Here is a 23,198-nt window from a genome sequence, read left to right on the forward strand (position 1 = left end):
AGGAGATTACCAATGAAGGAGGAAGAGGAGCACAGAGAGACAGATTATATGCAAAGAGACTGCAGAATGAGAAGAGAGAGGAGAGAAGGATAGAGGGACAGTGATGGAGAGATCTGGCTTTTAGGTTTCCATGGTCTTTTATAATGCAGAAAACATTTTTTTTTTTTTTTAAACCAAAGTTGAAAGTGTTTTTATGCTTTTGGAAATCTTACTTCTGCTCTCTCAGTGTTAGTGGCTTTGAAAGTGAAAGGGAAAAAAAAAAAAAACCCCTTTCATACAGCAAGCCTGAGAGCACAGGAGCCAGAGAACGGTCGGGCCGGGTCATTAAACAGAGCGAGGACTGGGCTCGGGCATTGAAGGAAGACCTGAGATCCGCCGACAACAATCGCTGGGAAAGTAGTCAGGAGAGAGAAGATGCAAATGGAAGAAAAAGTAATTAATAGGGTAAAACGGGAAGGGGATGAGAGATGTTAGTGAGAGCAAGAAGCGCAAAAGTGGCTTTGTGAGACTCAGAGGTGGAGGGGAGGAATATGGAGAGGCTGATTAGGAAAGAGTGACGTCGCTTAACAAATATTTCATGTTCACTGTGGAAGGGCCTGGAGCAGGACCACATGAAACAAACCCAAATAAGTGAGATAACCCCCAATCCATTTCTGGAACAGTGTGCTGTCGAGGAGGCGATGGGACACATCTGAGGGTATTAGGAGAACTGCACCGCTGGCTGACCTTCTCAATGCTTCTTCAGAGTCGGGAGAAGGACTGCAGACAGCTGGACGTGCTTCCTGTTCATAACGGTGACAGTAAGGAGGAGCTGGGAACTGCAGGCCGGTCAGTCTGACCCCTGCGGTGAGCAAATTAATGGAACCGCTGCTAAAACGGAGGAGAGTGCGGTTTCCGGAATCCAATGGATCGCAAGGTCCGAGGCAGCAGGGCTTCACCAGAGGTAGATCTCGTCAGAAGAACTGGGTGACCTGAGAGTTGGATCGTGGGAGAGTGCGAGTCATAGTGCGCCTGGATTTCAGTAAGGACTCTGACAGTGCTGCGTCACGGGCTTATAAACTGAGCGCCCTTGGTAGGGGCCCTAGGTTAGGAACTGGCTGAGAGGGAGGCGACAAGACGCAGTGGTAAACCGAGTTGACTCTACGAGGAGGAGGGTTACCAGCAATGTACCACGAGGGTCAGTCCTTTTCAACATTTTCGGGAAAGGTTTGACTTTTTGCCAATGATACCAAAATCCTCAAATGTGTGGACAGCCAGGAAAGTGAGGGAAATATGAGAAGGGATCTAGCAAACCTTGAAGAATGGTTCTAGGGTTTGGCAGCTAAGATTGAATGCAAAATATTCAGTCAATCATTTGCACTGCAAAAACACATGGGGGTGGGTGGGGTGAAATTCTTCTATGCATAACAGAAGAGAGGGATCCGGGGGCAATTGTATCTGATGATCTCAAGGTGGCCAGAGACATGAAGAAGGCTCTGGCAAAAGCCAGAAAGCTGCTTGGCTGCATAGGGATAGGAAGGGTCAGCAGAGAAAGGGCGGTGATCTTGCCCCTGGTGAGACCTCACGGGGAATACTGTGCACAGCTCTGCTTTCACCAGCCCTGCGACCCTGCCCTGGAAGACTTGAACTGGGGATCGCTGGGCGTATCTGCGTGTTCCCCAGCATGTTGAGGGTTGTGAGCCACGCTGGGGTGAGGAAGATCCAGAGCCCCGAGTATCTGGGAAGAAACCCCGCTGAACCTGCTGGAAGTAATTGTGGAAGATAACCGGAATATTCTGACCCGGACTGGACTGGACTGGACTGAGTCCTGTGAACCTGCTGCTAAATGCTGTTTGGTAAACGACGGCGAGGAGAACCTGTCATCTTCGTGGGTTACAAATAAAGCTTGCACTGAGCAAGACGATGACTGCGTTTCGTATCCCGTGGCTGGCGGCAACCTGATAATACTGTACGTGCTCCTGTCCACGAATCCCCTTCTGTCCTGGTGAGCAATCCACACCCCTCCCGGCAGGGAACTTGGGCTCGGACACCGGCGTGCTTTTCATATTTTCCAAGCTCCTCTCCGCCGTTTCACCAACATCTAATCGCTGGCTTCCAGGGAAGAGAATAAGCAGCCTGTCCTCACGAGAAGGATTAGAGAGAGAGAGAGAGAGAACAATTATTCCGGCCCAGGCACGCAGCCCCAGCTCCGACAGCAATGGAAAAGCTGAACAGTGACGCTGGACCTGATGTGGGGCCAGCCTGCTGCCCAATAAGGAGTGGAAAAGCTTCCAAGCACGAAGGTCGTACGGACAGGCCGAGGGTGGACTCCAGGAAGCTGAGAGGTAAAGGCAAGCAGATAGAAAAAGAGAAAGGAGACTTCAGAATAAGATCCAGGGAGGCTACAATGGATAATTTAGCTCCATTTGCTATGCCCTGGGAGCGTTCAAAAGACAGCATAACAGCTGACGGCTGTCCGGGAGCAGGGGACACACCTGGGCAGCGTTGGTGGCAGCTCTGAATGCACCAAGGGAGAGAGTGGGCCGAGCGCTCCCTTTCCCGGGAGGTCCCTGCGCAGATGAGGAAAACTGCCAGGCGTCCTATCGGTTTCTCCATAAAAAGGCGCATGGTTTTAAAAGGCCCCTGTCCCCATTTCTCAATGGCAGTGAGGTCAAAAGATTTGTTCGAAGTCACAGTGAATGGCAGTGATGGGATTCGGAGCTGGGTGTTTTGGGGCTCAAGCAGTAACGGTGCTCGAAAAAGCCTGGGATACTCACAGAGGATCCTTAGATGTGAAGAAGGGAAGGGAGAGGCCGAAATCAACTGGGGCCTATGCTGGTGAGGCAGGAGTGAGACTGGGGAGCCTGGAGGGGCCTTACGAGTCTTATCTTCTGTTATGTTGTGTCCCTCGGCACCAGTGCAGACCACCGGCGCTCCCAAAAGAGAGAGCTTCTCGTTTCACATCCATAAAGAAAAGCAGCTGGGGACAGGCCCGGGATTAAGATGCTGAGAGCTACGGCATTTAACCTTGGATTTACAAGGCGATGGTGTTATAGTATTCTGGACCCAGCAGGATCCATTCTCTAGAAATATCCTCCCGTGTTCATCAGCAACACCATCCAAAGCCTTAGACCTCTCTCACTGACAGCATCAGTGAGACTGCACATCTCAGAGGCAGGGAGCTTCTCTACCACACCATTCCTAGTGTTAGAGCCCAGGACGGACCACGTGTCTATGCACCTCAGAGGCAGGGAGCTTCTCTCACTCACTCGCATGCTACGCCCGGTGTCTCTATACACCTCAGAGGCAGGGAGCTTCTCTACCACACCATTCCTAGTGTCAGAGCCCAGGATGGACCACGTGTCTATGCACCTCAGAGGCAGGGAGCTTCTCTCACTCACTCGCATGCTACGCCCGGTGTCTCTATACACCTCAGAGGCAGGGAGCTTCTCTACCACACCATTCCTAGTGTCAGAGCCCAGGACGGACCACGTGTCTATGCACCTCAGAGGCAGGGAGCTTCTCTCACTCACTCGCATGCTACGCCCGGTGTCTCTATACACCTCAGAGGCAGGGAGCTTCTCTACCACACCATTCCTAGTATCTATACACCTCAGAGGTAGGGAGCTTCTCTACCACACCATTCCTAGTATCTATACACCTCAGAGGTAGGGAGCTTCTCTACCACACCATTCCTAGTATCTATACACCTCAGAGGTAGGGAGCTTCTCTCTCACTCGCACACCACACCCGGTGTCTCTATACACCTCAGAGGCAGGGAGTTTCTCACTCACTCGCACACCACGCCCGGTGTCTCTATACACCTCAGAGGCAGGGAGCTTCTCTCTCACTCGCACGCCACGCCCGGTGTCTCTATGCACCTCAGAGGCAGGGAGCTTCTCACTCACTCGCACACCACGCCCGGTGTCTCTATACACCTCAGAGGCAGGGAGCTTCTCTCTCACTCGCACACCACGCCCGGTGTCTCTATACACCTCAGAGGCAGGGAGCTTCTCTCTCACTCGCACGCCACGCCCGGTGTCTCTATGCACCTCAGAGGCAGGGAGCTTCTCTCTCACTCGCACGCCACGCCCGGTGTCTCTATACACCTCAGAGGCAGGGAGCTTCTCTCTCACTCGTATGCCTCGCACGCTGTCTCTATACACCTCAGAGGCAGGGGGCTTCTCTCTCTCACTCGCACGCCACGCCCGGTGTCTCTATACACCTCAGAGGCAGGGAGCTTCTCTCTCACTCGCACGCCACGCCCGGTGTCTCTATACACCTCAGAGGCAGGGAGCTTCTCTCACACTCGCACGCCACGCCCGGTGTCTCTATACACCTCAGAGATAGGGAGCTTCTCTCTCTCTCTCACGCCACGCCAGGTGTCTCTATACACCTCAGAGGCAGGGAGCTTCTCTCACACTCGCACGCCCCGCCCGGTGTCTCTATACACCTCCGAGGTAGGGAGCTTCTCTCTCTCTCTCACGCCTCGCCAGGTGTCTCTATACACCTCAGAGGCAGGGAGCTTCTCTCTCAATCGCACGCCACGCCCAGTGTCTCTATACACCTCAGAGGTAGGGAGCTTCTCTCTCTCTCTCACGCCACGCCAGGTGTCTCTATACACCTCAGAGGCAGGGAGCTTCTCTACCACACCATTCCTAGTGTCAGAGCCCAGGACGGACCATGTGTCTATGCACCTCAGAGGCAGGGAGCTTCTCTCTCACTCGCACGCCACACCGGGTGTCTCTATACACCTCAGAGGCAGGGAGCTTCTCTACCACACCATTCCTAGTGTCAGAGCCCAGGACGGACCATGTGTCTATGCACCTCAGAGGCAGGGAGCTTCTCTCTCACTTGCACACCACGCCGGGTGTGTCTATGCACCTCAGAGGCAGGGAGCTTCTCTCTCACTTGCACGCCACGCCGGATGGGTCTATGCACCTCAGAGGCAGGGATCTTAGCTGTTTAGCTGGCAGTGTATGATATGTTTAATATCTCTCTTCATGGACCAGTACCAAAGAGCAAACCTGGGGCACATATGAGAGCAGCCTCGGGCAGTACAGGGAGCATGCTGGGAGCTTAGGGGGGTAGGGGGTACTTACAGCTTGAGCTGGAGAGCTCCTTTGGACCAGGCGACATTGGCTGAACAGCGCAGGACTGACAGAGGCAGTCCCTCCCATTGAAAGTTACACGATCTCCGGGTGGGAATGGGCGTCTGGAAGGGAAAAAGCACAGCAGAGAGCTTTTCAAGGTCATTCTGGTAATTTCAGTGCGTTATCGGTTCTCTCTCTCTCTCTCAGGTGCAATCAATATCTTACAGAAACGCAAGCCAAAAATGCCAGAAATGCAAGGCTGGCAGAGGCCGTAAATTGGCCGGCTCCTTTCAGACAGGGGCAGAGGTTAGCGCTGCTCAGCTTTCCTTCCTTCCTCGACGTTACGGGAAGCGGAAGAGACGGGGGCTCCCCGTGGCCCCCAATCCGCCCAGCTCCCGGGCCCAGAAGCACGGGGCATTCGCTTTTTTCTTACGCTTCTCCCCTGCCATGTGGCCGCCCCAGCTCTAAGTCCCTATCTTCATAATTAGCAGACAGCAGGACACTTTCCAGGCCTCCGGCACAGTCCCTCCCCTCCATCCTTCTCTCTCTGCTCTCCTCCTCCCCCATAGTCCTGGTGCTTTAAACACTTTCTTTTTCTCTCTCCGTCTCCTCCTCCCATTCTTCCAGCCTGCTTCCCCCTTCCCCATATGCCTTCTCCTCTATTCCTCTATTCCTCATGTCCTTCCTCCCTGAATTCCTCCCCTCCACCCCAATCCAGGGTCCTCAACTCGCTCTCCCCCCACCCCAACCACCAGTCCTCTCCTCCTCCTGCCATCCCTGGTTCTCTCTCCCTCGTCCTCATCTTTCCCCACATCCCCAGTTCTCTCCCTCAGTCCCTGCTCTTTTTTTCTCCCCCTCTCCTTCCATGTGGGGCCTCTCTCTCTCTCTCTCGTGCTACCCCTTCTCTCTTCCTTGCTAACATCTTTCTTGCCCTCCTCTCTTGCTTCACCTCTCCAGTTCTTCTCTCCACCCCTTCCCCCTTGCTCTCCCCTTTTCTCCTCCTCTTCCAGCGCTCTCCCTCCTGCCCCTCGCTCTCTCCCTCCTACCTCTCCCCTGAGAAAGTGCCACCTGCTGGAAGGAAATGGGATTTTCTGACCTGAATTGTCACTGCAGGAGCTTCAGGTCCTGAGAAGAGCAATGCATTCAAAACCAGACTGAGTTTTCTAAAAGGCAGCATTTCTCATGCTAACTGAATGGTTTTTAAATCCAGCGACAGCCGGGAATGGCTCCGCGTGTCATTCGTTTCCATCTATTCCCTCTATGCAGAATGAAGACTTTTTTAAAACTGAATGTTAGTATCCAAAATAAAGCTGTGCCTATCTGCAAGTGATGGCTGCTGTAGCTGTAACTTGTCTTGAACTTCTTGCCTTTCCAAACCCCAAGATCAAGGCAAGTTACATTCAGGCGCCGCAGGGTAGGTGCCTACCCAGGAGAGCTTCCCTGAGGCCACGGAGGGTAAAATGACTACCCCAAGGTGCCAAGGAGCACGGGTGGGATTTGAACCCGGACGTCCCTGGTTCTCACCCCTAGACCACACCTTCCTCCCCCCCCCCCCCGGGGGTTTGATGGACTGCAGGCTATGTGCCGGAAAACCGCACTGCTCTTCCCAACCAAACTGGCAGAGCTCTTTGCTTTCCGCTCTCTAGTAAAAGCGCAGACCCTCGCCCCAGCATCAGAAGTGGTAAAACCCAGGATTCAGATCCCTCTTTTCCTCACAGACGCTCCCCCTCATGACGGTGGGCAAATCACGGTCTCTCCCGCGGCCTCGGGTATCCAGGTAGGCACCCTGGCTCCTTGGGAGAGGGAATTATCATACCTGAATGGCTGCAAACCCACCTTGGGTTTAAAAACAACCTTTTCAAGGTGGTCTAGAGCCACAAACAAACAAACAACAAGAAGAACAAAAAGCCCACGGTCACGTCACTTGGGAGGCGAGGGAGATGGAGCAGCGCAGCGTGCGGGGACGGGGGCGGGGCAGTGGCCGGAAGGACTCACTTGCAGACGGTGCAGGCAAAGCAGTTTGGGTGGTAGGTCTTCCCCAGGGCCGTCACCACCTCTCCCTCTACGAATTCCCCGCAGCCGTTGCAGCGGGTCCCGTACAGGCGCTGGTAGTCCAGGGTGCACAGGTAATCCTCGTTTTTAATAAAGAAACCTCCCTGGGCCAGGTCGCAGCCGCACACTGCAAAAAAAAAGACAAAAAAGACACACACACGCGCGTAAGAACAGCAAGATCCGGTCAGGATGGAAATCCAGGGCCCCTGGGAAAGCCGAGAACGAGTCGTCTCGTGCGCGCCGGGCTCGACGTGGACCGCATTCCTAAGCGCTGGAAGTGCTTTTAAGTCCAGAGGGCTAGGCCAGAGGGCTGTGGCTACTCCCGAACCCCAAGAGCCCGAGCGCGGCCCCCGAGGGCCAGAGCAGCGCCTACTGAAAAAGGGACAAATAAAAAAAAAACAGGGAAAGAGATTCCTTCAAGGCAGACAGAGAGATTCCCAGGTATCTAACGGTTCTTGGTTGCTGTGGGGAAACAGAAGACTTTTGCCAAAGGCACCCAAAATGCCTCCTCTACAGGGGCTTGTGGCTTCCCTCCCTGGACTCCCTTAGGTACCAGAACATTAATTGTTACCCTCTCAGAAAGGAGACTTCAGCGTTTTAGACCCAGGGCGGAGTATGACCCCCCACACGTGGAAATGATTTATTTTTCTGTCCATTTCTCTCTCTTGAAAGATCAGACCGCAAGGTGCCGCCACGGACACAAGCTTTAACGGGACCTAAAACTTAAGAGCCACGATCCCTTCTCTCAGGAAACTCGCCGTGCAGCGCTATTTCTGTATCACGGCATCACGTCTGTATTTATTTATTATTTCTGTATGACAGCAATACTTCTGTATTTATTTATTATTTCTGTATCACGGCATTACTTCTGTATTTATTTATTATTTCTGTATCACAACATCACGTCTGTATTTATTTATTATTTCTGTATCACGGCATCACGTCTGTATTTATTTATTATTTCTGTATGACAGCAATACTTCTGTATTTATTTATTATTTCTGTATCACAACATCACGTCTGTATTTATTTATTATTTCTGTATGACGGCATTACTTCTGTATTTATTTATTATTTCTGTATCACGACATCACGTCTGTATTTATTTATTATTTCTGTATGACGGCATTACTTCTGTATTTATTTATTATTTCTGTATCACGACATCACGTCTGTATTTATTTATTATTTCTGTATGACGGCATTACTTCTGTATTTATTTATTATTTCTGTATCACGACATCACTTCTGTATTTATTTATTATTTCTGTATCACGGCATCACGTCTGCGTACAGCTGCGGGCCCTTCTCCTTTTCCTGGAAGAGGGGACTGCACGCTCGGCACCAGCAAAGCCCTGACCTGTGCTCAATCGGCTCCACCGCCGGCAGAGCCCGGAGAAAGCCACCCACGGGGGCCAGCAATGGGCAGGGGCTGCAGGAAGCAAGGAAATTGGGGCCTCCTGCCTCCGACAGCCCCACGGAACAAGGACTGAAAAAAGTGGTCCTTGGGCGGAGGTCGGCCTCGGGTCGTCACCGACTGTCCTGGATTACCAAGAGCCACCGACCTCTCCTCTTGGCCTTGGCTCTGCCACGGAAGTCGCGGGCAACCTCGGGCAAGCCACTCCACACCCTCCACTGGCTCGGGTACAAACCTATGGGGTTATTCACTAAAGCCGCGGCATTGCTCCCCCCCCCCCCCAGCGAAAGCCCCATCAAGCAATGCATAATGGCGGCCCTAGGACTGTGGGGGCCACCATTGGTTAAAGGGGCCGCTCAGCCCCATGCGAGTCCCCTTCCCTCCTGCCCACCCATTACACAAGCCCTGCCCCTACCCATCACATTTGGTGCCCGGAGGCCAGGACCCCTGCCCCATCCTAACCCCCCTTACAGACTAACAACTATCCCTAGTGCTCCAGTAGACTCTCCACCCTCTGGACCCTTCCCTTAACACGTTAAAAGATCCCTGGTGGTCTAGTGAACCCCCCGCCCAGATCCCCCCCCAACCAAAAAAGTGTCCCTGGAAGTCCAGTGGGAGCCTGAAGCACCCCCCCCCCCCCCCCAGCCTCCGGGCCCGACGACCTCCATCTTCCAACTCGTGGGGTCAGGGGGAGGGATGGGCTTTATGCAGGACTGAGTGGCCCCTTTAAGACAAGGCCCCTGGAGCTTTGGGTTGTGCGTTAATCCCCCGAAGCTCTGGGGGCAGTTAAGCTCGTGAATTTTTCAGCAAGCCACATTGTTTGATTTGCATTGATCACATTATGGACGAGCTCATTAGAATGTATCTGCATGCTAATGAGCTCATTAGAATGCATGCAGTGCTGGGCCTGGAACAATGTGAGACACAGTATTTGAAATGTCTTTTGGTATCCCCCGCGTTGGGCCGTTCACGAGAGCACCGGCATAACCCCAGCCACCCATCCAGCAGGTGGCATAGTCAAGGGGCAGAAATAGTGAGGAACATGGAGCTTGGCTGGCTCTTCCAGCCGTCGATGGAGAAATCAACCAGGGAGGTCATACCGTGTGTGACCCTTGCGATCTGTGTGCCCAAACAATACAAGGACCAATAGGGCCGTATCCTGGTTCTCGGTGTCGAGTTTATCGTGGATGTAATACTGACTCCGTTTGGGGAGTCACGTACGACCTGACTGATAGTAAAGTCCGGGCCCTGGGTAGTTATGCATCGTTTATCACATCATTATAGTTGTCATGGATTGTTATTGAGCAATTCCAGATTCCACGGAGGGGAGGTGACAAACAAGCTTTATTAAATAAGCCAGAGCAATATTGGATTTTCATTCTGAACGCAGCTGAGCTGAGCAGGCTGAATGAGGAAATAGCACGGCACGGCTTGTGCTAACCTATGCAATGAATAGCAATGCACGAGGTCTACGCAGGGGAACTAGCCTATCAGAGCGAGAGCGACGCAGGGCCGTGGCCAAGTCAGAGTAGCAATTTTGAAAAGATCCTTTTGTCTTGTGCAAACAGACCCTGGCAAACGGAAGCAGTCTGCACTAGCCCTTGAGGCACAAGTTTATCCAAACACAGCATGCGTGTCGGGTTACCAGATTCAGAACACTAATACTCTCTAACAACCAATTTTTAACAGACGACACTATGTGGATAAATTAAAAAAAATAAGTGGACGTTAACAAGGCGAGGATTATAGTGGGGGTAGCGATGATACTGAAGCTCCAAGGTGCCAAGAATCAGATCCATGTATGAAGGCTTCTCTATACCAATTTCTCGTGTAATTAAATCTAAAATTGAAATCCCGGTTACTCTGCTGCATCTGTACTGTGGTTTCTTCAAGTATAAGTGTTGTAGTGATACTGAGGTCTTTGGATGCCATCGCAACAAGTTACACAGCGCAGCCATCCCCTCTGATGATTACACTTAGCATTTTGTCAAAACTTTGATTTATGTTTAGCAGCTAAGAAAGGTCATGATTAAAAACTACCAACATGTCCTCCACGAAATTAGGTCGTGAATTGCTGAAGTACCCAGAGTTCTGGCCAACTCTTCCCTAGAACACTAAACCGATTTCCTCTTCCAACAAACTGAGCTGGCTGGAAGTGAGTACGAGGGCGGCGTGCGGGATAAGACGAGAGCGGGTCATGGTAAATGGAATTCCCGCAAGGAAGGTGATTAGTGGCATTCTAAAGAGATTCATTCTGTTCAATATCTTTGTAGGCAATGCGGCGGAGGGGTTAGAAGGAAAAGGTTCGCTCTGTGTGGATGACACTAAGATTTCCGTCAGAGTGGGCACCTCCGAGAGAGCAGACAGAACGAGAAGGGATCAGAAATAGCTCGATGAGTGGTCTAATGCTTGGCAGCTACAATTCAATGCAAAAAGTGCAGTCGTGCATTTGAGGCAAGGAAATCCAAGGAAGCAATGCACCCCACTGGGGTGAGAAACCGATGTGCGCCAACCAGGAAAGAGACCTTGGGGTGATATAGGTCTGATGATCTCAAGGTGTGCTAAGATGGCGTCCAGAGCCAGGGAGAGGTATAACCAGCAGGAAAAGGAGGTGATCATGAATCTGTACAGGCCACTGGCGAAACCTCAACAGGAATAGGGTGTCCAGTCCTGGAGGCCGTTCCTCTGGAAGGATGGAGATCGGAGACGGGCTTCCAAAATGACGGAGGGTCTGCAACAAAAGCCATAGGAAATGAGACGGAGAAAACTAAATACGAACAGCCTACAGGAAAGGAAAAATGGGGAAGGGGAATGATAGTGACATTTGAATACCTCCGAGGTATAAATTGGACACAAGAAGCAGACCTTTTTCAGAGACTCAGGAGTAACATCAAAAACTATGCATGCGTGGATGCACGAAATGGACTCCCCCAGCTGATGCTGGAGTCAAAACCGGTAAAAAAAAAAAAAAATTGAGAGAGATAAGCGCATGTGGCACTGGCGCCAGTAGATGGCGTCAGGGTATTGTACCTTACTAGGCTCTATGGTTTCTCTAGGAAGTGAAAAGGTTACTCTGACTGGAACGGGGGACAGGCGAAGGAGAGTCCAAGTGAGTGTGTGCCCCAGGTAGGGGAGGCTCTGTGACTCTGGCCCACGGGCGAGCGAGTCTGAATGGTATGAGGGGGGCTGGCACTGAGGAAGGGCGCCCGGGACATCTATGCCATTCTGAGAGCCACTACATTCAGAGCACTGCCTCCTGCAGAAGCGCTACATGGAGGCTGCGGTGCTGCCCGAAGACCCCGGGGAGGGCCGGAGTGACCGAGCGAGAGAGACTGGAGGACTCACAGGTGCGAGAGACTGAACTGGAGTCGCAGAGTATGCGGGGCCTGCAGACCCTCCCCCCACCCTGGGGGAAAGTGGTGCCTGCCAGGTGGCTCCAGTGTGGGCCAAGAGCTGCCTCTGCCTACAGAGGGGGGCGGAGGCCCTGTCAGGTGTTGTGAGAGAGCGAGGAGCCTGAGGGGAAACCTTGGAAAGAGAGAGACTATGGAGTGAGAGACGCCAGAGCCACAGAGATTCAGGGGAATAGAGAAGAAGAGTAAAAGTATAACATCTGGCAAGTAGAAGATATTGGACTGTGATTTTTTTTTTTTTTATCATCTGACCAAAATGGCAAGTGAAGCGGCTCTGGAAATGGACTGTGATTTGAACCAGATGTTTTTTCTACCGTTCACATGTGCGTGTAAAATACGTTTTTTTTTTAGTTTTTTCAGCAAAAAGAACACTGGATTTTTTGGGAGAGTGTTCAGCCCAGTTTGGGCCCTGCCACGCCCATGATGCCCTGAGACCCTGGCAGAGCTGCTCCAATGCTCCCCAGGGCTGGGAGGGTGGGATTATATACAGGTGATGCCTGGGCGCAAATAGGAGGGTAATGAATCACCGGGCTTAAACCTACATGAAGCGGTGGTTAAAACCCAAGGCAGCAGCGCTGTGACTACAGGCAGCGTCCATGCAAGGCCGGATTTAAACTCGGGTGCCCTTAGGGAATGGCAGAAGGAATGAGGGGCTCGGGCTCAGGGTAGGAAGGAAGTCTGCCCTCTCCCCTAGCAATCAGTCACTGTAGGATGTGGGGGCCTCCCGTGCTGCATCTCCCCTCTCCTCCAGGCCTGCGGCAGCTGAACCTTTCCTCTTCAGCTTGAGCCGCGGCAATAACGTGAGTAAAAGTCAGGGTGGGATCCATGAGCTAGTGCACGCGGAAGTGGCCACCGCCCCTCACGTGGATTTCCCTGGTGAACAGGAAGCTAGTGCAAGAGGAAGAGGTGGGGCCTACGAGTGCGCACGCCCGCTCACGGCACGCACGCTAACCTTTGATCGAGTCATTGCTGCGGGCCCGCCCGAGGAGGGAAAAAAAAATGGTGGCTGCCACGCTGGCTACTGGCAGGGCAGCAGGGACTCCTCAGCGACCAGCAAAATTTGGCACGGGAGGCGGCTGCCTTGCTAAAATCTGGGCCTGCTTCGAAGGCGGCATTGGGGTAAATCTGCAGCAGGGTGCAAGTGGTTACAACCCTAAGCAAACACGGATACAACCGGATCAGGCCTGCAAGAAAGGACGGGGGTCACCTGCATGGAGCAATGACGACAGCGCTAAACCGTGGTGGGCGGCAGCATCAGTGACCTGCAAGGAGCGACCACTGCCGGATTTAAACACAAGCGACCTAAGCTACAGTTTAGGACCTCAGATTATGGAGGCTTCTAAATTTAAAAAAAAAACCCAAAAAAATTAAAATAAAAACAAAACAAAAAAACCCCTGTTCTATGTAAGACAACTTTGTCACTGTTTTTATGGTTGCAATGTAAACCGGAGTGATAATTAACTCTGTTATTTGAACTTCGGTATAGAAAAGTTATAAATAAATAAAATAAATAAATAAAAAACCTAAATTTCAAGAATTGCATTTTTTTTTTTTTGCTGATATTATGGCAGCTCTTAAATTTCACATAACTTAGGAGCCTCAGCGTGCCTTAACCCGGCCCTGGGATGGACCATAGTTAAAGCCCAAGCACCAATGTGCAACGGGAAGATTGTATTTATTACAACAGCCTCCTTAATCTTGGTCTCTGTGGAGAGCGCTGCGTAACGTGGTCCAGAAGGTCCGACGTGGTCTGGCTGCAGCGGTGGTGAAGGCCCTCACGGTAACAGACTTGGGACAGATATGGAGAGCTGCGATAGGAAAAGGGTGCGGAGGCCCGAGTCAACGGCAGAGCAGAGGGGGAAGCTGATGTTGGGTTGTGTACGGGAATTTGTACCCACACCCTGCCCTCCCCCCCCCTCAAAGCAGGCAAATCTTAACTGGGCAAACTGGAAGGACCCTTCTGGGTTTTATCCGTGGTTCTTTACTGGGTTGTTCTACTTCTCCGTTCTTCAAGCTCTCTACTAAACAAAGGAGGTGCAAAAGTGCACGGGAAGAGGTTGAAAGTGAAGAGAAGGTGCGCACTTTGTCTTTTAAACTTGCTGCAAAGTCTGCAGGTAAAAAAAAAAAAGTCTCGTCTCCTTCTGCTCCCTGTGCCAGATTCTGCACGGAAGGGGAAATTCTACACAAATTCTGCAGAGAACTCCCCCAGGTGCGTTTCCTTCACTTCTTTTCCAAGCCTTTGAGTCAGATACCCCAACACGTTTTCTATTGTTTCGGGCTGCGTCCCGACAATTTTCCCACGATGGGTTTCCAATATCAAAGGGGGATTCTAGCTCGACAGATGCATGCCAACCGGGTGCCCAGTATCACGCACCCTTTCGAAACGCCCGGTCCATTCGTGCCCTGGGAAAGAATCCAAGACTGTGGAAATCACCCATTGAATTTTCTCTCAGTCACAATTGCTGGGTGGGCCAGAAGCTTTGCAGGCCTGCACCGGACTCATGGCTGATGCAGTGGCCGCGACAGTGGGCCATGCCTGACAGGGCAAAGTCTGTCCAGAGGGCTAACGTCCCTGGAACGGAACTCGACTCTGAGGCGATGTCATGCCAGAGGGTCTGAAGGAGTTGGATTCCATGACACAAGTTACAGAGAAGTGCGTGCGGGTTCATAGGAATCTTTGCATGAAAGGGCAGTCACCAGGGTGCGAGCTTTAACACACAGGATGGTCTTTGCTTTATTAGACTTAAGTAGAAAGCACTACTACATAAAGATGGCAAAGGCAAGGCGGAAGGATCCACCCTTGGCAAGTCAATACAACAGAGTATCTCTTCGACAAGCTTCATCAACCCCTGGACTTTTATTCAGATTTGTTGCTGGGGTGCATGTCTAAGGCACGGTCAGAGAGAGATGACTGAAATTATTCCTTCCTGGAGTTGTTCCCCATTATGACTGTGATCTGGGGTCAGAGGCTTATGGATAAGAAGCTTATCTTTCGGAGTGGTTACCCGAGGGTAATGGAGGTCCGCCAAGTGCAAACAGCTTGTGGGCCTGGCGAGGTAAAAAAAACTGCGTGGCAGTGTATGGGCTGCAACTCTCTCCTATCTTGAAACAGTCTCTTTGCAGGAAACTGGCTCTGGGAACAGACAAAGAGGAACTGCTAGTACCAGGAGTTGTGGCAATACAAAATTTCTCCAAAAAAAATAAAGTCATTAGCCCCTACAATCTGGACTACGTATGGGTATAGCTTTCAGAGAACGGGGCGCTGCAGGCAGCAGACAGGGCCTGCGGCAGGGAGCAACGTGACGGACCATATTATGCATTCCAACAGGGAGAGGCTGCTGAGATAAGAACATAAGAAATTGCCATGCTGGGTCAGACCAAGGGTCCATCAAGCCCAACATCCTGTTTTCCAACAGAGACGAGTATCGCCTTCCTCTCCCAGGCTTTAGGCAGAGGTTAACCTTGCTGGAGTTTTCTGGGTACAGAAGTAATAGTAGGATGGGGTCTAGAAGATGGATCCAATGCCTGAGCGAAGACATTCAGTCACATAATGCATCTTCTTCAACATGATGTGTGTCACCAGGGGCAGATTCGGAGGTGATATTCCCCCCCCCCCACGGAGGTTTGGTGATTGATCTTGTGTCAAGAGTCAATGTCCACAGATACAAAATCAATCACCACAGAGAAGACCAAAACAACACCACTTCTGCAGGGAAACACTGCATCGATAACCTTGTGATCAGGATAATTAAAGGAAAATTTAAAATTTAAAAACAATCCAGGAACAAAACTTTGGGAATTAAAATAATCAAACATTTTGGAACAGACATGGAAGTATGCAGAGACCTGGGTTTCTTAACCCATTATGAGCCATAAAATTATACTATTGCCTGTCACCAGCCCCAGAGTTAGACATAGGCAACATAGCAATTGCCTCCCGTGCCAAAAACCGATAGGCGCTGGAGTGTTGCCGCTGCTCCCATGCTTCTTATCCGGGCCTACCTTCGAGTTGCGACAGTGCTCAGCTCCAGCAGTAGCAGCAATACAATTCTAAAAAGAAAATTCAGTGCGGAGCCTCCAGCTACCAGTCGCGCTCTCAAGACCCCACCCCTTGGATGGATTTGCATAGTAAAGCCCGTGTGGGAGGATGGGGGCAAGGTGCCACAGAGCGCGACTGGCAGCCGGAGGCCCCGCACTGGGTTTTCTTTACAGAATTGCATTGCTGCTACTGCTGGAGCGCAGCACTGCTGAAACTCAGGGGGGGGCGAGGACCAGAGAAACGAGGAAAATCAGGGGTCCCTTGCCCCCTCTCCTTCACAAACTCCTGTACTGCTGGTGACACTGGGGTGGGGAAGGGAGTTGGATAATCACCGCCTCTGGGCGTTCAGTATTTAAATCCGGCCCTGCCCGTCCCCTTCTGATCACGCATTAAACACTTGTCCCCCTGAAAAAGCCCTTCCCCTTCACTCTATCACTGGAATGCCTTTTGTCATTCACTTACATTTTTTGGTAGCACTGGGGTGAATTTTAAGAGTTACTCGTGTTAAGAGGCCCTTACACGCGAGTATCTGGGCGCAGCGCCGGCAACTCATATTTTAAAATAGCCCAATTACGCACGTATATTCTCACGCGCGAGCAACCCAACGAGAAGAAAAAAAATGGGTGGAGTTAGGGCATGACAGGGGCGTTCCAGGGTGGGGCCAACATTCACACTCAAATACGGATATTAAATCCCACACCTGCAGCGCACGTCGGCTCACGCTTATTTACTTAACTCTGAAGAAAACCCATTTAAAGCCTAAAAACACTGGGTGAGGGGCCTGGATAAACTGGGGGGAGGAGTGCAGGCTGTTGAACCAGAAGGGTCTGGATGACCTAGAGAAAGACTGGGCCAACTGGCGGCCTAATTGGTCAAACTGGCCACTTCCTTCACATGCGCATGTTTTAAAACCTGCATAGCTGCGCATGTTAAAGCCAAGAAATTCCTAAGGAAGATACACGAACAACATTTGCCCACATAACCACTTAAAATTAGGGGCACACATCCGCGCGCTAGGCGTTTTTACATTCATACACACGTACTTGCAGGCACGATTTAAAATTCCTGCGTAGGTGCACTCGGGCGCTCATTTTAAAGTTACCGTCCCTATCTTTTGCTCACTGGCCCAATGAAGGGAGCATTAGCTCCCAAAATGCTAGCCCAATATAAAGGTATCACCTCATTTTTGTTTTTATTTCTTAACCTTTATTTCCACAATATGGAGACGGGCTCTGTCTAAACATGGACAGATACAATCTGCACTAGACTGATTAAGGAGCACAACTGGCGCTGTGAGCAGACAGGCACTTGGCCAGGTGGTCAGCGAGGAAGGCGGAGGACTACCTGGTCTTGGTTGGTGCACTTGGGACTGCCCTCTTCAGCATGTTTCGATTTATGGATATCTTTAGGCCCTGCCTTACAGCTATCAGAAGGAACTGCAATGCCTTTGGTACTCACTCTTCTAGGAAGATGTTGTGTCCTGCTCAGCAGAGATAGGCTTATCGGCATCTTCTTTTAAGAGTGACTGGTGGTGCTTGGATCAGGTTCTGATTTTTGGGAGTAATCCTCACATTCCTCAAGCTTGAGAAACAAATAAGCTTTGCTAAACAAGGTCTGGTCAGGCAACTGCCAGCTTACACTGACATAAATGATTTAAAGAAAACTATGCTAGCACTAGTCGTATCCCATCTTGAGGACTGCAATTCCTTGTACGTTGAGCTCTCTAACAGACTGCAGAACAAACTGTAGATTGTTCAAAACTGCACAGATAAGGTGTTATCATGGCAAAAAAAAAGAAGTGAGAGGTGTACACCGATCCTCAGGGGATTTCACTGGCCTCCAATCACGCAACGCTCTTCATTTAAGATTTTAGCACTTGCATTTCATCTTCTGAGAGGTTCTGGTCTGCAGTACGTAGCGAGGTACCTAGATGGGTTTCACTCCTTGTGAACATTAAGTCTGATAACCGATTTGATATTTGTATCGAGAATGTCGGTATATAAAAATTATAAATAAATAAATAGCTGCCTGAAGGGCACAAGGAAGTGAGCTTTTGCATGGTTAGATTGCTTCATATTTACCAAAAAGTTTATCATGAACTAGATTATATGCCCTTCAGTCAGCAGATGACAACATGGCTCTTTAAAGTCACTGCTGGCTAACTTAACTACTTACTGGACTACCATTGATCAGAAAACGGGTCACTTATTGAGTTGGTTCCCTGCTGTGTAATTAAAGTTTATCTGTACCAAGTTGGTCACTGCATAACCTTGCGGTAGGCCTCAGGGCAACTTTATTTTGTGGTTTTAATTGTACTGTATTGACTGCTGTATATGCAATCTATTGCTTGTATCTTATTTTGTAAGTCATTTTAAGCAGCCGTACTTGTGACCTATAAGTGCAAAAATTAAAATTAAATGAAGACCTCCTTTCATGGGACGGATACAGCTTGTGACGAGTGTTGGTCAGTGTCCCGCATGTGTGGTGGGCCGGAACCGAACGTTTGGCAGATAGCAGCGCCATTTGCATGTACACAAATTTGTGAGTACAGAGTTCTCTCCTGCGGAAGGACCCACACGGGCCCCCTCGACAATCCTGTGGCAAACCGAATTTTAATTAATAAAGATGATAATCCACCTCAGAGTCATGAAAATAAAAATGCCTAAAAGGTCACAGCCTCGCTCGCTGGAAGTCATTCCACCCTCACAACACAGATTTTCCAGGTACTGGAAACCGTGCAACACATCGTTCTGAAACGCTGATGGACGTCACCAGGCAGCCGAGCTGCGGTCGTTCATCTCTGCCCAAGACAGAACAATACCAGTCACTCGCCCCGGCGCAGGGGCGGACCAGCACCGAAGTGATGAACTCATGCAGGGGGGCACAAGATTAATAAATGTACGACAGCCGTTTTTTCGTCACTAAGGATTCGGGACAGGGGAGACTACTTGGCCTCCCAGTGAGTGCTAGTGTAAATTGAGGAAATTAATGGGGCATGTGGAGGTATCGTAAGACAGCAGAAGCAGTTGAGCACCTCTAATTTTCTTTCGGAGGGGGCGATATTCTGAATGGCCACTAGAGGGCGTCCCCTCGGGTAAGGTTACACCACGCCTTTCTGTGGAGTAAAACATGGGAAGAGTGGTTAACGGGATAGGCTTCTCCTTTAAGAAGGATGCGAGAGAGAAGTCCTGTAGAGGGAGTGGGCATCCGGTATAAAATTCTGGGGTGAGGATTTGTCGGAAGGAGTTGGGGGAGAAGCCAGCCAGGGAATGGGTTTGCCCGGGACGGCCAATCTTCGGAAGGGGCTTCCCTCCCCCCATGAGGGAGGAGGAGTAGGCGTTTCTCCTCAAGAGGAAGGAACCAGGGGATTCGATCTAAAGCCCAGAGGTGATGGGGAGCCTGGAGATCCCGCAGTCGGCTGGGAGAAGGCGGAGTCAGGAAGCCACAGAAGGGCGAGGGGTGGGGGGTGAGTCCTGCGCTTATGCTTCAATGAGGCAGGGTTTCTGTGGAGAAGGGAGAGAATTACTGAGGGTCCCTTAAGGTGGGAGAAACTGATGTTAAGTCTGTGAGAAGAAGAATTTATTGAGAAAGAGGAGAGTACGGGAGAGGTTTCTACTGAGTGCACACTGAAATACTGGACGGAAGAGTGGGGGGAAGGATTTGCATGAAATTCTTCTAATTCAGGAGACGGTGTTACAAATCCATGTTACAAATGTTCAATGTATTAGACAAAGGAATCGCCCGATTTCCTGCTCTCTTTTGCTGAATGTAAACCGATGTGATATGTAAAGTCGAACACCGGTATAGAAAAATAAATAAATATAATTAATGACTCAGGGTTCAGCACTCTGACCTTTCCATCTGTTTGTAACCACCCTAGCTGTGCAAGCCTGTGTACCCTGATCTACTACCCCTACTACCCATAACTAATCAAGCTTGATATTTCACTTGGTTGCAGCTCCATCACTGCTCTCTACATTAATGGTGGGGGTGGAAGAGAAATAGAACCAAAGAGCTAAGAGAAACAGATAAGTATGAGAAAAAAATGTGAAGCTTGCTGGGCAGACTGGATGGGCCGTTTGGTCTTCTTCTGCCGTCATTTCTATGTTCCTATGTTTCTATGTTTCTATGATCTAATCACTGTTCTCTCGCAGATTACTGTTAGATCCTCCCACGGCTGGGAGCAGTTTGCTGTTGGGACATATTTCCAGAGTGAGCTCCATACTTTCTGGCAGGGTGAGATTAGCAGTAGGAGGAGTGAAGGCAGGGGGTCAAACTCGAGAATCCCTCTCTCCAGCTATACTAACTGCACTAACCACATCCTCTGGCAAGAAATTCCAGAGTTTAATTGTGCATTGAGTGAAAAAGAACTTTCTCCGATTAGTCTTAAATGTGCCCCATGCTAACTTCATGGAGTGCCCCTAGTCCTTCTATTATTTATTATTTATTTTTATTTAAGTTTTTTATATACCAACATTCAAGACAAAAGTCCCATCATGCTGGTTCACATGAAACAGGAGTGCAAAATAAACTTAAACTTGAACAATAGTGCGGAAAAGCAGTTACATGTAACAAGGAAAAATAGAACTTGGCGTGAGAAGGAAAAAGGAAAGGAAAACCAGCTAATTACATATAATTACATTGTAAGAGGTAGCTAATAGTGATGTTGATGGTGATGTGTGTTGATTGTTAGGAGTTAAATAATATTGGAGTTAGGAAAAGCCTGCATGAACAGCCAGGTCTATTATCCGAAAGAGTAAATAACCGATTCACATCTACCCGTTCTAGACCTCTCATGCTCTTAAACATCTCTATCATATCCCCCCCAGTTTTTGGAGGAGAAGTCCATTACCTGCTATTAATTAAGTTGACTTAGAGAATAGCCACTGCTATTACTAGCAACGGTAACATGGAATAGACTTAGTGTTTGGGTACTTGCCAGGTTCTTATGGCCTGGATTGGCCTCTGTTGGAAACAGGATGCTGGGCTTGATGGACCCTTGGTCTGACCCAGTAAGGCATGTTCTTATGTTCTTATGCAGGCGGCAGGCCTCACTCTTCGGTCGCATACGCTGGCGGCTGGCTCGATGGCGGCCGGGCTGCTAACGGAGGACACGCACCTGCCTCCTCGCTCATCCAGAAGCAAGAGAGCAAACCGTGCCAGACGACAGCAGCTGAAGCTTCGGGCCGCCTGCCAGCAGACATTGTCTGTCCTCTGGCACACAAGAGCTGGATTTCACGGGGCCCGGCCTCCATCTAACTTGTACCCTTAATTCTGCAGCACAGCCTGGCCACAGAGTTTGACCGCAGGGGGACCTGAAGGAAAGGATCCCAGGTAGACTCGTTCTGCGCCAGGTGGGGGGGGTCCTGGACGTCTTCTCTCCTCCAAACTTAACTCCTGCAGCAGGAGAGCTGAAGGGATGGGACCCACCCCCTACGGCCACCTCAGGGTCAGCCAGTTAACTGGTCATGGTGAGCAGAACCGGACGCGTCATTAGCCCCAGCGCTGCTGCCTCCAGACAATTCTGGGCGTGGTGCAGACGAATATATTTGTGTGTGGCCCCTCTTAGCTATGAAGGCAGGGATCACACTCGATACCAGGGTTTAGTCCTTGCACAGTCCTGGTGTGGATTCTCCGATGGAGGGAGGAGGACAGACAGCGTATAAGTCTCTGTTACAGAGGTTGTGCTTTGTCTCTTTCCATGCTGGACAGTGCCAGTAAACAAACGGGTCACAGGAGTTGGGTGCTCCAAATAAAAGCTTTACTATTCCGCTTAGTAAACGGGCAGTTAATTGGCACCAAACAATTTTTCCAGACAGAATCCACACAGCAGTAAATTAGATCCAGCAATAATCCTGCCTCCGGGATCCCTTGGTATTATTCCAGAAGTCACCTGTCTTCCCTTGGATGGAAAAATAGGCTTTAATGGGACGCACTACACGGCTCTCCCTGCATAATACCTTGGGTTCAATGCTTGATCCTTCTTTGTGAATTCCTCAATAATCAACAGAGAAAGTAATATAAGTGGTCATCGTGAGCGCTTCTACTGGCTATGCTTACGTTCCCAGTAGTACGTCCCATTCTGAAAAAAAATCCCTAACTCTACTGCATCTGACCCCCACTAACTACCACCCATCTCCCCGCTCCCACTAATCACTAAATTAATGGAAAAGACGGTGCTCCAGCAACTGCAGCGATTTTTAGATGACATTAAATGAGGCTCAATTTGGGTTTCGGTCCGGCCACAGCACAAAACGTCTTCTCTTGTCTTGTGTAGTGACGGTCAGCGGAGGCGTTGAGGATGACCTGTAATATGCACTGATGCATCCGATACCATTAACGCTCTTACAATCCTTGGGTATTTCATCAAGTGTTCTCTCATGGTTCGCTTCTTTCCTCAGCGATTGCTCTTACCAGTGTCGTTATTGGTAACTCCTGCTCAAACTCATTCAGGCCGATGCAGTATAGTGTGCTCGGCTGAGCGCACCGTTTAGCCTACGATTGGCCACTCGTTTCCGACATGCGTCTATTACCCTTTATACAGTAAGGCATTTAGCGCGTCGAAAATGTGCAGCAAAACAACCCCTCTGAAAACTAAAGCACTCATCACATGAAAATGCATGTTGATGAGGCTATTAGTTAGTCCCCAGGATACTGAAAGTAAAATGTGCGGCCAAGGGCAGGCGTTAATTTCTAAGCAACCTGGAATAGTGTACAGAAAAGCAGAAAATACTGCTCCAACTTAATATCCTAGTAATATTAAGTCGAAGGAACCAAAAATAAAAAATCTGCCCACCGGTCCAGAAAAACAGACACTCATTTTTACCAGTGCCCATTTTCCTAACCCGTGGCTGTCAGCGGGTTTGGAAACACACACTGGTAAAACAGAGTATCGGTTGTCGGGAACTCGCTGACAGCCACCTCTTTGCTAATAAGGAGGCACTATTATCCCTAGTTCCTCCTTATTAGCGCAACCCCTCATTTAAATAAAGAATTGCGCGCCCAGGAGAGGTGGCTGGGCACGCGTTGGGAGAGCGGACGCTCAACATTGAGCGCCGGCTCTCACGTGATTCTTGTAGTATCGGCCTGTTTCTCTTTGTCTACTGGGGTTCCACAAGGGCCTGCACTCTCTCCAATCCTGTTTAATATCTATAGTATATGCTTCCTCTCTGCACTTTACTAGCTCAAATGGGTCTCACATTTAAGTT

The 23,198-nt window shown here is 50.1% G+C and overlaps 1 protein-coding gene across 1 annotated transcript in view; it reads right to left on the reverse strand.

Annotated features, from left to right (window-relative positions):
- ABLIM1 (actin binding LIM protein 1) overlaps positions 1-23,198 on the reverse strand; it is a 364,303-nt gene that overhangs the window by 186,300 nt on the left and 154,805 nt on the right. The window contains 2 exon segments of the mRNA XM_029610466.1: positions 5,082-5,194; positions 7,068-7,251. Coding sequence (XP_029466326.1) covers positions 5,082-5,194; positions 7,068-7,251 — 297 coding nt within the window.

This window comes from Rhinatrema bivittatum, chromosome 7 (assembly GCF_901001135.1).
Source record: "Rhinatrema bivittatum chromosome 7, aRhiBiv1.1, whole genome shotgun sequence".
Classification (NCBI taxonomy): Eukaryota; Metazoa; Chordata; class Amphibia; order Gymnophiona; family Rhinatrematidae; genus Rhinatrema; species Rhinatrema bivittatum.